This window comes from Botrytis deweyae (genome assembly GCF_014898535.1).
Source record: "Botrytis deweyae strain B1 chromosome Unknown BDEW_043, whole genome shotgun sequence".
Lineage (NCBI taxonomy): Eukaryota > Fungi > Ascomycota > Leotiomycetes > Helotiales > Sclerotiniaceae > Botrytis > Botrytis deweyae.
Genome location: NW_024066250.1, coordinates 82,483 through 95,957, shown reverse-complemented (window position 1 = coordinate 95,957; position 13,475 = coordinate 82,483). Strand labels below are relative to the sequence as shown.

The 13,475-nt window shown below is 45.2% G+C and overlaps 4 protein-coding genes across 4 annotated transcripts; 2 read left to right on the top strand and 2 right to left on the bottom strand.

Annotated features, from left to right (window-relative positions):
• Positions 1–1,541: 1,541 nt before the first annotated feature.
• Positions 1,542–2,951, top strand: EAE98_011000 (uncharacterized protein; the record flags this gene model as incomplete). The annotated part of the gene is made up of 1 exon (XM_038958622.1): positions 1,542–2,951. The coding sequence occupies one exon, from the start codon at positions 1,542–1,544 to the stop codon at positions 2,949–2,951; it is 1,410 nt and encodes a 469-aa protein (XP_038804987.1).
• A 276-nt stretch (positions 2,952–3,227) lies between these two features.
• Positions 3,228–7,369, bottom strand: EAE98_010999 (uncharacterized protein). Its single transcript, XM_038958621.1, has 3 exons — positions 7,037–7,369; positions 6,459–6,968; positions 3,228–6,406 (listed from the first exon to the last, which is right to left on the bottom strand). Exons 1-3 carry the CDS (start codon positions 7,121–7,123, stop codon positions 4,010–4,012), a joined length of 2,994 nt encoding a protein of 997 aa, XP_038804986.1. The 5' UTR covers positions 7,124–7,369; the 3' UTR covers positions 3,228–4,009.
• A 655-nt stretch (positions 7,370–8,024) lies between these two features.
• On the top strand, positions 8,025–10,855 carry EAE98_010998 (uncharacterized protein; the record flags this gene model as incomplete). The annotated part of the gene is made up of 2 exons (XM_038958620.1): positions 8,025–8,230; positions 8,338–10,855. The coding sequence occupies 2 exons, from the start codon at positions 8,025–8,027 to the stop codon at positions 10,853–10,855; spliced, it is 2,724 nt and encodes a 907-aa protein (XP_038804985.1).
• A 680-nt stretch (positions 10,856–11,535) lies between these two features.
• On the bottom strand, positions 11,536–13,302 carry EAE98_010997 (uncharacterized protein; the record flags this gene model as incomplete). Its single annotated transcript, XM_038958619.1, has 1 exon — positions 11,536–13,302. The coding sequence occupies one exon, from the start codon at positions 13,300–13,302 to the stop codon at positions 11,536–11,538; it is 1,767 nt and encodes a 588-aa protein (XP_038804984.1).
• Positions 13,303–13,475: the final 173 nt, after the last annotated feature.

Here is a 13,475-nt window from a genome sequence, read left to right as displayed (position 1 = left end):
ATATGTTTTGTATTGAGTTGGCATTCCAAAGAATGGGTACTTGCTATCTACTGCACGTCAATCCCCTTTCAGCAAAATAATTTCATCCCCCTGAGGGCAATTTCAACGAAAGCAATGTAATATCTATTAGGCAAGTGTTGTTCATGTTAGGACGTATCAGATGATTCAGACCAGATCATCCATATCAGAGTTACCAAGCATCGTCTAATCAATCAATTCGGTTATCGGTTACCCACTCGGAAGAAGCGAATGTGATAAAACATAGTGTCGTACAGTAGCTAATGAGCTTTTAGATGTCAAAACTCAATAATATTCTCATATCATCAAATCTCAACCCATCCCACTCTTCATCTGAAGGGTTCTTGTTCTCACCTCCACTGATTCCACTTAATCAACAGGGTTTTGTTTTTCTATTTCGCTGATCCGGTCTGGTGGAATCATTCTGCATCGGCTGGCTGTCATTTGACGCAGGGGATAATGTAGTTACCCTACTCTGACATCCAGCCAAACATTCTGGCTCTTTTCTATGCACAGGCTGTCAGCTCTATGGAACCCACGAGCAAAATTGCCGGAAAGTAGGACATGGTAGGTCAGGTACGGAAGCCCAGTACGAAGATGCAGGGGTAGGGCGGAGGTGTCACCTCAATCTCTCAATCTCTCCCACACCATTTCCTATCTCATATATTGACATACACAAACCTTGCCAATTTCTGAAGGATGTCCGCACTTAAGATGTCAGGGTTGCACAAGTCCAACAAATGGAAAATGGAAACGAAGTCAACGCACCATGGATTTCTGGTATTACCTGCATCGTGGTGCATATTTGCCTGTGATAATGGATAAAATGCCGATCACAAATTCATTTTATCCCAAACAATCTAGAAACATCTAATAGAAAAGGTTATGCAGGAAATTGGACAAGAGAAGTGTGTGAATGGGCGAGCAAGCAGGATAACAAGCAGATCTTGGAAGCGCTTTCGAAGGACTTTTCCAAGGTTCTATTCCTCTGAAAAAGATTTCTCGTTGATCTATCTTGCACAGTGGAGATATAGGTATGAGCTATTACCTAGGTATGTGAGATTTTACGATATGAGTTCATCATGCTTCACCTAATGCCTGAATAGAAATGCTTACCTTTTCGTGTTTTGTTCATTTGCTGGCTTTGTTGGCGTGGTCTCGTTCGCTCTCCACGTTACAGGGAGCAGATATCACTATAACCAATAACCAATAACCAATAGGGGGGTCAGCATGAAAGCTCACGCTGTGCCGTTTCAGTGTGGACATATGCACTTTGGAAATTTAACCGTAGTTCTTTTCTGTGCGACATTACAATTTACCTTACTTCACTTACCTTGCTTGCCATTCATCTACTGCAATATCAGCTATCGATCGCTCTTAACCGTTTCGTATACAACATCATACATCTCTTGTGTTCGCAACTTCATGCCGATCCAATTGTTTTCGATCAAATTTTTGAGCTGCAAGCAAATATCCATCCATCCATAGAATTCAACATCAAGACGGTCTACACATATGTAATAATGTCTGTGAGACGGACAAGATCGGTATCTAAGTGGAAAGAAGTCCTAGGCTTCGACGAGGGGTTCTACCCCACATCCGAAACTCCTCCTCCATATCATCGCTATGAATCCCCCGAATCCATCTATGAATCAGTAGGGTCGATCAGTCCTACTGTATCCTACTATCATGAGACGCTCGAAGAACTCACTCCCAAATTTCAATATCACGACGCACCAGAAGTCGTAAATCACAGTTACAATGATGCGCCCGAGGTGATAGAAACTCCCCTCGATTATACCTATTCAGATGCTCCGGAAGCAGTGATAGAACCTTCAGATGCCTTGAAGGCAGTTATAAAATCTTCAGATGCTCCGGAAGCAGTTATTCGATCCCCCACTTCATCTACTTTTTCACAAACCCCCATATCAGCGATAACGTCGAGATTTAATACCACGACTCATTCAACGCATGCACCGAGCAATACTGCATCTCATACCCCTTCCCATACCCCTATCAATCCTTCTAGTTCTGGAATCAGATTTCCACGAGATTTAACTTTTACGAGGAATTCGATATACGATATCCTTCTCTCGCCATCGTCAGCACAGCCAGTGAGCAATGGCCATAAACCTGCCTCTTCACCACCACCACTCTTCTACATAACGATCCATCAATCCACACCACAAAGTGTCCCAGCCCTACCACCTCCCAGTAATCCCAATAAACCGGATATAGCGCTCCATTCCACCGCCTCGCCCAATTCGCCCCTCCTCGCTTTTGCAAGCTTCAACACCGTCACCCTCATAACAGATATAACCACCCTCCCACCACCCACGCGCCCGCTCTCTCCCCTCACACCCCCCTCGTCCTCTTCTCACCCCTCAAAATCCATCGTTCCACCCCCAACAACCTACAACCTTCCTACCTCCCCCAGCGACTCCCTCACATTCGGCGTCCGATCCCAAGGTTACAAGACCGAAAAATTAGTTCCTACCGGCGGAATCTTTACCGCCGAACGCTACGCCTTCTACCACACTCTTCCTCGTACTTTCGTAAAAGAGAAATTCGAATGGCGCCAAGTCTCCTCATCTTCCTCCGCGCCACATGTCGGTCTTGCTTCCGTGCCCGAGGAAATGACTAGTAAGAAAGGCGGGGTAAAAATGAAGTTAATGCGCTGTTCTACGGGCGAGACGATAGCTGTGTATGTCGGAGTTGGGAATGAAGATTGGGCTGACAAGGAACGGAAAAGAAGGCCGAGAAAGGAGAGGGGAAAGGTGTTAGGGATGATGAGGTGGCTAGAGCTCGAGAGTGGGAGCGCCGGGCTAGGAGACGAGTTTGAGTTGATGGGAGTAATGAGTGTGTTGGGGGTCATGGAAAGATGGAGGAGGGTGATGAATGTACAGAAACAGTTGGGAATGTTTACTTCGTGAGATCGGGGGCGAAAACACGATATGTCATGATAAATGAGGATCGATGAAGACGAAGGAGAGAATTTGCAGATGCAGATGCAGCAAAAATTGTACATGAGATTGGAGAACAGTTAAGACCTTCCGCGCTGGATTTGGCATGTATTTAGCAGGTTATTTTACATTCTGATGTATGTTATGTATGTTATATACTTAGTACGTTGTATATGTTATAGTATTTTTTGAAATATTCAAAGAAGAAAGAGTATGGATGAGCAATAAATGAAGAGACGTTTTCCAAATCGCAAACTCCAAATCATATCAACATCATCGAGAACGAATCCTTTAGCTCGATCTCTGCCCCTCTGCCAAATACTCCCAATCTCCTTCACCCATCCACCAACACCAAAGCAATCCCCAAGCTCCATGCTCCAAGCTCCCAGCTCCCCTTATCTACCAATCCAACATCCATCAACCAACACCCCAAGCTCATAGCTCCTCCACTTTCCTCCCTACTTCCCCACCTGACCAATATTATCCACCCAACCCTTACCATTTCCAAGCCATCGAGCCTCGTTCGTTTATAACCCATCCTATCCTGCATACCCGCATACCTCATTGTCCATTCACCACTTCCCAGTGTGCCAAAACTATCCTTGGTCCATCCTGTGTCCATCTTATCATATCCAATACCCAACGCGCCTCCTATGCCGAACTCCGGGCGCGGCGATGCCTTTCTACTTACTAAGAAAACAATTACTGAGGAAACCAGGATTTGATACTCAAGAACTTGTGAAAAGGTTGTCAAATTCGGTCAGTGCATGGACTGACGGGACACTTTTGAACTTTCAAAAATTCTGACGAATTTATTATCTGAATCATAGTGACAGTGTTTAAGATATTTGAGCTGATTTTTTCAAGAGACATTGCAAAGCCGATTTTCGCAGTGTACCGTCAACTCGCACACCCACTGGTAAACTATCTACTTCTATATTGTACATCAAAAAAAGCCCAATTCCAGAACCTTTTAATTCTAAGGATTTACTAATGTACAATCAATTAGATTTAAATAATGGAATATCTCAGTAGAAATCCCGAATTAAGGTCTTTTCATCTTCTACATCATTTCCACCACTCACTAAAGAGCTCCCACCAGATTCTAATGACTGGCCCCCTTCAACGTAAGTCCTAGCATCCTGATCAGTTGGCCATGACCAGCCCTCGGCGCCTTCCACCAATATGCGTGCTTCTTCTTCATAGGATGACCCATTGCAAAAGACCTTTGCAGCTATTAGAGTTCTTTTCAAAAGCTCGTGACCATTGCGGCTCCACTTAGCCTCAGTAATTAAACGCTCGTGATGAAGTACCATCCAGTCTACTACAGCTTTGATGCCCTCGAAATCCTCTGCTATTCCTAGAACACGGACGTAGGCATGTAAAACAGCGCCGTGTAGTTTGCTATGTGAATCGTGAGCAAGGGCGGGAAGTCCAATATCGAAACTTGTCGAAGATAACTTTGCGAATTCATCTTTCACAAGTAGAACATCATCCGCGAACGGTGACTTTTGGTCCATCCGGGACGATGCAACCATTGCCTTTTCCAACCCTCGACAAATGAACTGAAAGCCGTTTGGTTCAAGCTCAAGCCCCGCGTCGTGGAAGTCCTGTAGTACAGCAGCAAAGATTCTCCAGGAATTGATATCATCTTGCGGGTCACCAATTATATTAGGATCAATTGTAATGCCAGGTTTAGCAAGTGCATTGAAGACCGCATACCACGTAGGCTTATATCTTGTCTGGCTGGTTCGTATGAGCTCCAGTGCGTGAGCCAGCGGATTAATACCAGACTTTCTAGATCTAGGTAGCGTGTGTGACATTGTCTCCTTTGCGTTGATATCGTTGATGTCATCTGCAAAAGTTTCATGAAGCCCTTTCAGATCTTTGGACATTGATATTTCGGAGTATGACGAAGCTTGTGGGATGAGTTTATCCGTACACCTGCAAAGTAAGGTGACGAATGCATGAATGATGCGAATTTCCGCAGATGTCATTTTTGCTGGTGGATCGGCGTTTTTGCCAACGATATAGTTCAAGAAAGTACGTCGCTGTCCACTTTCACGAAGATACTTTATACCATCAGGTATTCCCCTAGCATGACCGATAAGGAAATTTAGACAGTCACTTTGTGGCCGTACTCCAGCTGACATCATGGTTTCATACAAGAAATCAATGGATGATGGCGGTCGAAGCTCCTCTTTATAGAAATCGCTGAAGTTGTCGACGGACGGTGGAAGAACTTCTTTCCCCACGCCAGGTATAACATCTACCAGTCGAGAACGACCGGCCCTCCTACATTCGGCTTCAACTTTCTCCATCATAGCATGATAAATGGAAGAGGTGGGTGTGCCACCTAAACGTTGAAAACTCTTGAATGCGCTCCAAGCTTCCTGTACATCACGCGTTGCCGTGATCCTTGAACTCCAAACTCGGGGATGCAGAGGACTCGACCTTACCAAAGAGCGCAACTTTCTAATACGACCTTTGGACAAAGACCTGGTATGGATTGTTGGTGTCCCATCATCTTCTTGTCCCCCAAGAATACCATGAGCATGAGTGCTAATACTCGAACTATACCCAGCTTGCTTCATTTGCCTTATTGCAAAGACAACCTTACTCAGATCTTCGTCTGGCGATCTTCGGGCATCCATACCATCTTGGTCAATTCTCCAGGGAGGCCAACTTCTCGCTTGGAGCTTAGCTAATCTTGATTCATCATCGGTCTTTTGCAATGCAAGTAGTACAACTTGTACAGCATGGTAACCACCCCTGTCAATGATTAAAGGCGGTTTGGTCTGATTTGCTAAACGCAATAGGACTCTTTGCGCATGCCAATTATGGATCATGGATTTAAATGGAGCAAATTGTGATGGTCGAGAAAGGGCGTGAAGTAGTTTATTGAGCAAATGAGAGCATCGGCTATGTGCACGTGGCTCTAATGACTCCGTTGTAGACCTACGATGTAAATTCTGGAACAAATATGGAGGAACCATATGGGATATGGGGAGGACAGCAGAGGGTAGTAAATGCCGTGCATGATGGAGGAGGCGGGAGATAAGAAGTGTGAAAGTGGTCAATTCCATGTCAGGTGAAGAGAATAACATTGAATCTTCTGTCTCTTCCTCAAAAGAAGACTCGGAAAGTGCAGGCCAAGAGTCTACTGTGCGTTGTTGGGGATTTGGTGAGAAAACTCGAGTCCAAGTGTAATTTAGAAGTGATCTAAAAGTCTCCACGTGCAAAATTTCTTTACGGAGAATTTCCAATAATAAAAACGTTGGCTTATTTGAGGGCGAAGAAAGGAAGCGTTGTGCCATTTCATCTGTATCTTTTCCTTGAATGATGTAGGTCCATACGACTAGATCATCTATACTGAAGCCTCGCTTACGCAAGGCAAGGCTCATGTCTGTGGTCAAGGGGTAGCCCTGCGTTACCTCAAAATTAGCAATGTCAAGCTAGAAGGTTTGATAGAAATACCCTAATATGCTGCAACAGGATCGTTGGCAAAGCTGATTCCGACACTTTTGATTTAGATTTCTCTGATCTATAGTGCTGCCAAAGTGCTTCCCGAGCATCGTCATCTGGCAAATCTAGCCACTTCCCAAGAAATTCAAGACTCGAAAGTCGTCGTGCTTTGTTAAGCCTGTTGCTCAACCTTGGAGGTCTAATTTCCGTGGACCGTAAAGGGACTGGCGAATGGTTGATCACGCCAAAAGCGAGTCCGTTGGATTCATCAAATCCCTCCAGATTAGACTTTTCATCGTTTCTGGATTTGAGAAACTCTATGGGACTTCGTTCAATGGAGCGTTTAACATCCAGATATCTCATTTGTGGACTCTTCCGATTTCTGACATGATCCCAAAAATCCTGCGAAGGGTTGTCCTCACTGAACTCATCCAAATTCGAAGTGGTCGAGTTCTGTCTGGTTGATAGTGGCCGGAGCAAGTGTCTTTGGCTTCTATGAATACTTCTTATTTCTGTGGGGAGCTGTACGCAAGATATATTAGAATTCGTTGAATTGCTGAGTAGTGGTGTAGAAATGTTTTCATGCTTACTCGAAAGAATGACACAATGGACAAAATCCTGGCATGACGCCATGAGGAGGCATTGCCAGATTTCGAAGAATGGAGGCACGATTGCATCCGTTCATGTTGTACTGTACAAGATCTCTGTCTAGACAGTATCAAAATGCAAATCTAACTTGCATTACTGTATTTCAAGGTGAATGATGTGGTTAGGATATCAGATATTGTATTGTACAGAAGATGTTTCTCCTTGAACGAAACAAGGAACAAATGCGCGGAAATGTATTCAAAGAAGTAGAGGTATATAAACTTTGCAAGAACGAGAAGACGGCAAGAATTGTTGCTACACAAGTGAAGTGTTAGATGATTATATGATACCTAGCTATAGCTAAATCCATATCAAGGTCAAAATTTATTTTTATGAATGACTAATCAAATCGTCTCACATGACCAAGCAAGCATCAGCCACAACTACCAATTCCAGATTAGCCCGTCGTGGCTGAAGTTTACTTTCGTTCTGTTCTGCGCTTAATTTGTCTCACGTCCGTGCCTTTGGTCCTTTGGTCTGCCAATTCTGCCATTTCTGCCATCCTACCAATCTGCCTCGTCTTTCTATTAGAGCCTCGCAATCAATATTGAGGAACGAAGAAATAATAACATCATCTACCGGTACATCTCCTACACTTTCGACCCTTTCTTGCAACATTAACAACCAAATTTTCTTTCAAGAGAAAGCGACACAAATACTACGACTACATTAATTACCTCCACATTTTGCGCATTGAAAGTCACGTACGAAGTATTTTTGAATGAAGACTTCAATGACTTTGCAGCGCTGAATTTTGGTTTTCCTTTCTACCCCCCAAAAGTCTCCAACTACCTACGTACCTACCCGTACAATCTTACCTTACCCTTACCCAAAAAAAGCGTCTCCTTCATCGGTAACACACATACCATCTGCGATCGCGACGCGAAAAAAAGGAATCCCCAAAAAATCTTTGGACCGCGAGACTACGTGATGGCCTCGACCAACGGGATTCTCAGTCCCCCCACTCAACCGCATTTAGATATTACACTATCAGCGAAACGAAAACGCGACGATAACATCGATCAGCTAGCTCTTATAAATGGCACCAGCAACGAATCCAAAATCGCAATTACAAAAGAACCATCGACGGTAGATGCACAAGGTCTTGTCGAAGATTTGATTGACGTACTCAAGAGGTGAGTTTTGCCTTTCAACACACCCTTTCAATCTGTTCATCAGGTAGCATAGCTTCCAGTATCATATCAATTCATTCCAGACCTATTACTGATCCGAAACTTTCTAGTCATGATCCCTCGCCCTCCATCTTAACACGAGCTCTTCCTGAATCAATCCCGTCGACCGAACCTCACGCCAAAAGACAAAAGTCAGATGGCGCGACTGATTCACCAACTATTCTATCACGCGCGACAGCACATGAATATCTTACTATCGATGAAGTTCTCAAAGATGTTGATACTGCCGCATCCGATATCATAGAAAGGCTACAATTGACTGTTGGCTCAAATCAGAATCAGTACATACCTGTTCCCACTGCACAATCGGAGCTAGCTGTCAAGATTTTGGCCTTTAAAAAGAAAGCTCATGAGCTTGTGCGCAGAGAAAAGGCTACCACGGGGCTACAAGAAAACGCGAATAGCAATCAAATAATCAATTCCAACAATTACTTATCAAACAGAAATTTTGGGTCCAATGCTAATGCGCCAGTTACTGCAACGTCGGAGGATAGCAAAGTGGTGCTTACACTCTACGGCAACGCCCCGCAACCGAAACAGTTATTCTCTAGTTTACAGGTTCCAATCAAGTATGACGGAGAATCGATTTCTCAGCCTCTTCGCGAAGCCGGCCTACCCAATGGTATTACGACAACTCAGATTGTTCCCTTACAGCCCACGAGCTTTGATGATAATAAGAAACGTCCGCAGACTTTAGGGGAGCTTTTTCCAACACCTCCAAACATTCATCCCTTGAAGCCGCCTAAAATTTCCAAGAGCTCTTTACCAACTTCAATCGACGGATGGCACCAACCATTTGTTGCCGATCCACGGAGTACTAGCTATTGGAAACAACCACTCACTACTGGACAATGGCTTGATTATAGCAATACCTCGTCACTCAGCCCAGAAAGGAAACGCACTGGAGTTGCAGGTTCCAATGAAGATTCTGAAGCAGCCATTGACTCGAGCGAAATCGATGCTGCTAAGTTGGATGCTTTGTTTCGGAGCGCGTATTCGGGATTTGCGCCGACCAAGGATGATTCCAAAGCTATCGCTCCGGAAAGTGTTTTGAGCAAGATCTGGTGGCAACGAGTCGGTGAAAAACGATGGGGAGACATAATTAATAGGGCTGAGGGGCTAGGCGATGGTTATCCCACGGAGCCAAGCACCAATAGCTTGGCTTTCAACGATGCGGAAATTGAGGAGCTCGAGCAAGCAGCGAAAGAATTGTCTGATGCTTCGATCGATCCCAGTTTGATGTCTACCGACTTAAATGTGGAAAAGACGGCAGAAGAAAAAGATGTTGAGGAAGTACTGCAGGGAATTTCGGAGTTGCTAGAGACTCTCAACTCGTATCAAAGAAATCGACACGTTTCTCTCAATGCTACAGGTCGTCCTATCAGCGCGTTTGGGACATCGGAATCTAATTTCATGGGCACTCCATCAAAGCCCAGCGAATCAGAAGTGACGACATATGAGATACTTAAATCCCAGCTAGCATTGATGGTTGCCATGTTGCCGCCATATGCCGTTGCGAAGTTGAACTCCGACCAATTGGCTGAACTTAGCATCAGTACAAAGATTGAAGTTCAACTGAGCGATCAAAAGGGTGTCATGGAGGAAGACGAGATAGCAGCTCGCGCAAAGGTCGCAGCAATGAGCGCAGCCTCAAACACACGACCCACCACCAGCTCTTCGTTGCACAGAAGCTCTTCTTCTGCTGCACTTTATGGCAATCAATACTCGTCTTCGCGACCAGCTCCAGCCCCCACTGGACAACACTACGCTACTGCTCAAACACCAATCAGACCGCCACCAAGCAATTTGCAACGTCCGCCTGCTACTGCGCCGGTTCCTGCTTCGTATGCACAGCGTGCTCCATCCGCTCCGTCGTATCGTCCGGCGGCTTATCCGGGGGCTGCATATCCACACCAGTACCGAACGCCAGGTCCAACAGCACCGCAATATGCTCAGGCGAATGGCCAACAACAACAGTATCACCATAACACCCCCACTACCTCTTATACACGACCTCCAACTCAGCCCTTCCAAAGCATTCCACAATCTACACCCCAGACAGTGCGATACCCAAGTCAGCCACCATACGCTACCCAGCAACAACCAGTTCAAAATAGTGCTGCATATACTCAGGCTTATGGAAATGGAGCACATGTTGGCCGACAGAGCTCGCCTCAGAAGCCTGTGTATAATCAAGCAAATCAACACTCTCAACCTCAAGTCCGCCCTCCGTACTCAACACCCGCCCCTCCTATTTTACCACCCAATGCCACTAGGCACATGCAAGGTCAGTTGGCTCAACCACCGGTCATGAATGGCTCCTCTCAATCACCTCAACCTCAGCCTCAACAGACTCTGCCGCCGCAATCAAATCACCAAAATTCCTATAATAACATGAGTACTTTTTTAACTTCAGGCGAGCAACAGACTATAATTGATCGTCAGCGAGCCCAAATTGTTCAGCAGCAAGGATCCCAACACCAGGCAAGAAATACTGCTCAAGCAGGTGCCTTGGGATCACCACAGCCACAAATCAATGGCAACAGTGCCGTCGCGGCAGGTCTATGAAGTGTTCGATGTAATGGTGTTTAGGTCGGGAATTTATCGAGGCAATCATGTCTGAATAATCTTAAGATGGTCGCCCAAATCTTGGGAAGAGAGTGAGAACCAAGTTGAGCACTTTTCTTTATGCTTTACGCGCAGAGTACTTTAATTTTCATGGATGGCGTTTATCGGGACTATTCAGTTACGGATGGGGCATGGATGGTAGGAAAGTCGAAGGAAGCGATCAGGAATGACTAGATAGATGGCCCATGATCAATACGTGTTCTTTTGGTGGTTATAGGGCTGCATCTACAGCAAGCCAGTTGTGCACTGGAAGATGAAATTAAAACGTGTAAGATTATAGATCTTTGATTTTTCCAGTTCGTTAAATAAATTAGTTTATTCATTTTAATTGTGATTGCGTTGGATGACTAGGTAATTTACTTGTATGCTATGGAGCCGCGAAGTCCTTGAAATTCTCGATACAAATACAGAGTCGAGTCTCGTTGGAATAAATGTACAATGATTGGAGTTTGACACCGTTTCCCCCTACCATTCCCATTCCGTGCCAATTCCTGTTCTTCCCCCCTCCCCCCCTAGCAATTTCACTGGCTAAACTAAAAGTACAGTACAACAAGACATTTAAACCTCAAAGGAATTTTACAACCAGGCTCACATATTTTCAATGCATCGCTGTGAAATGATCACGCACCAGAATAAACCGCGGTACAGCCTCTCCCACACTCAATTCTCTGTTCCACACTGACATTCCTTCCTCCAATCTTCACCGTCTTCCTTGGCGTAATCTGGAAGCGATGTTCCTCTCTCCTTCCTTTTTCTCTGTCGGCCGCCAAATCCAGCGGCTGAATATAAATTGGCTGGCTGACATTATTTCTCTTTCCAGTGCCTAGTTGGTAGAATTCATTCCCGCCCCACCATAATACATCGGCACCCCAATTTGTATCATTTGAGCTGGATTTAGAGGTAGCGTTCAGGTGAGTTACGTTGTTCATTACGGCGGAGGCATGAGTGCTGCCAATGGAGAGTCGGGAAAGTCGGATGGGGACTACTTTGTTCGCAACTTCGTCGTATTCGAAGAGGCCAGAGAGAGCTTTCATTTTCGAGGGGAGTCCTTGGACGTGTGTCCAGCGGCCGTTTCCGAGGGTGCCGTAGATTCCTTGTCCGCATGCCCAGGTATCAGCTGTGATACGGCCTAGGTCTGCGGGAGGTTCTTCTTCTGATTGTCCGGCCACTCGGGTAGCGTCGACTGTAAAGAATGTATTGACACCCCCTGCGAAAACACCGGTTACACGAGGAAGTAAATTTGTGCCTTTGTAGAGTCTGTCAATGGGGACTAGCGAAGGGGCATCGATGGTAGATGCTTCAGAGTTGTATTCAAAGCCTAATTGGCCGACGGAATTATCGCCGAAGCTGAAAACTCGCCCTTGCGTATCAACTGCAAGAGAGTGATAGTCACCGGTAGCAATCTTTGCAATGTCAAATCCTTGAAGTGTACTTAACCAATGTGGTTGGTCGTATCTTCCAGGGGGGCGCGATGTCCATGTTAAACCAGGGACACCGAGTTGTCCTTTCGAAGGATAATCTTCAGAGCCGGATGCTGCGGAAAAAACACGTCCTTTGGATGTGAGGAGAATGCAATGCTCAAGACCGCTGCTAATGTCCGTCACCTTTTCTCCCCAGACCATTCTATCCGGGTTCAAGGTTCGGTACCCAATTGAAGATTTACTGCTCCAGAAGGGAATCCATGAGCTCTCTTGTTGCTTTGGTTCTAATGCCTGATCTGCTTGTGATGCTGAAATCGAGTACACCGTGCCTTTTGACGAAAGTGCTATGATCCGGTCTTTTGATATAGATAGCTTGACAAGATCCTTTCCCTTCAATGTTGTTGTAGGCCCCTTACAATCCGGTGAATATCCAATACCCCATTGCAGCAGATCGCCGTTCTCAGTAATTGCTGCAGCAAAATTACGATCTAACTTAATATCTCGAATGAGCTTCCCATCGAAATATGGTATTCGTCTTGGAGTTTTGACATTGATCTCCTCGGAGTCGGGTGCAACAACACGACCCATATTTGATCCCCATGCATATACTCCTGGGTTCTCCCAGCTCCTCTTCACTTGCAAATGCTGTGAGCTTATTTGGTCTCGATTCTCTTCTTTTGTGCTAGTATTCCTCCTCTTCTTCTCGAATTGTAGCTCGGCGGGTGTAGGGATCTCTTCTGCATGTAAAGCTCGTGGATAGCCGGTTGCATATAAACCTCCAGCGCATATTGTCAGCGATAATAACAACGCAGCTTTCCGTGAATTTGAAGCTCTACTGGCAACGGCAACTCTGGAATCACTGGAACCTCCAATATATCTCCTCTGGAATGCGATTGAGTGATTGGTATGTCGATTTGCTCGTTGAACAATCGTACCGCATTTTGGTATAACTTTACTTGACAACATCGTTGGTTTTCTATGCCTATATCAATAATTGAGAAACAGGCTTTGTACATTTACAAAAATAACATTTGTTAGACTCGCCACTGCCCCTCATACCACAAAGTTCTCCTCAGCCTTGTCCGTTTCCATCCCATGACGAATTGACTTTCCTGGTCCAATTATAATCTGATTGAATG

What these genes read in the sequence shown, in the direction of transcription:
- EAE98_010999 (XM_038958621.1), bottom strand. Translation starts at nt 7,123, where the DNA reads ATGCAATCGTGCCTCCATTCTTCGAAATCTGGCAATGCCTCCTCATGG. An exon ending in CCATTGTGTCATTCTTTCGA is followed by an intron (nt 6,969 to 7,036) that starts GTAAGCATGAAA and finishes TCTTGCGTACAG; the next exon opens with CTCCCCACAGAAATAAGAAG. An exon ending in TCCTGTTGCAGCATATTAGG is followed by an intron (nt 6,407 to 6,458) that starts GTATTTCTATCA and finishes GAGGTAACGCAG; the next exon opens with GGCTACCCCTTGACCACAGA.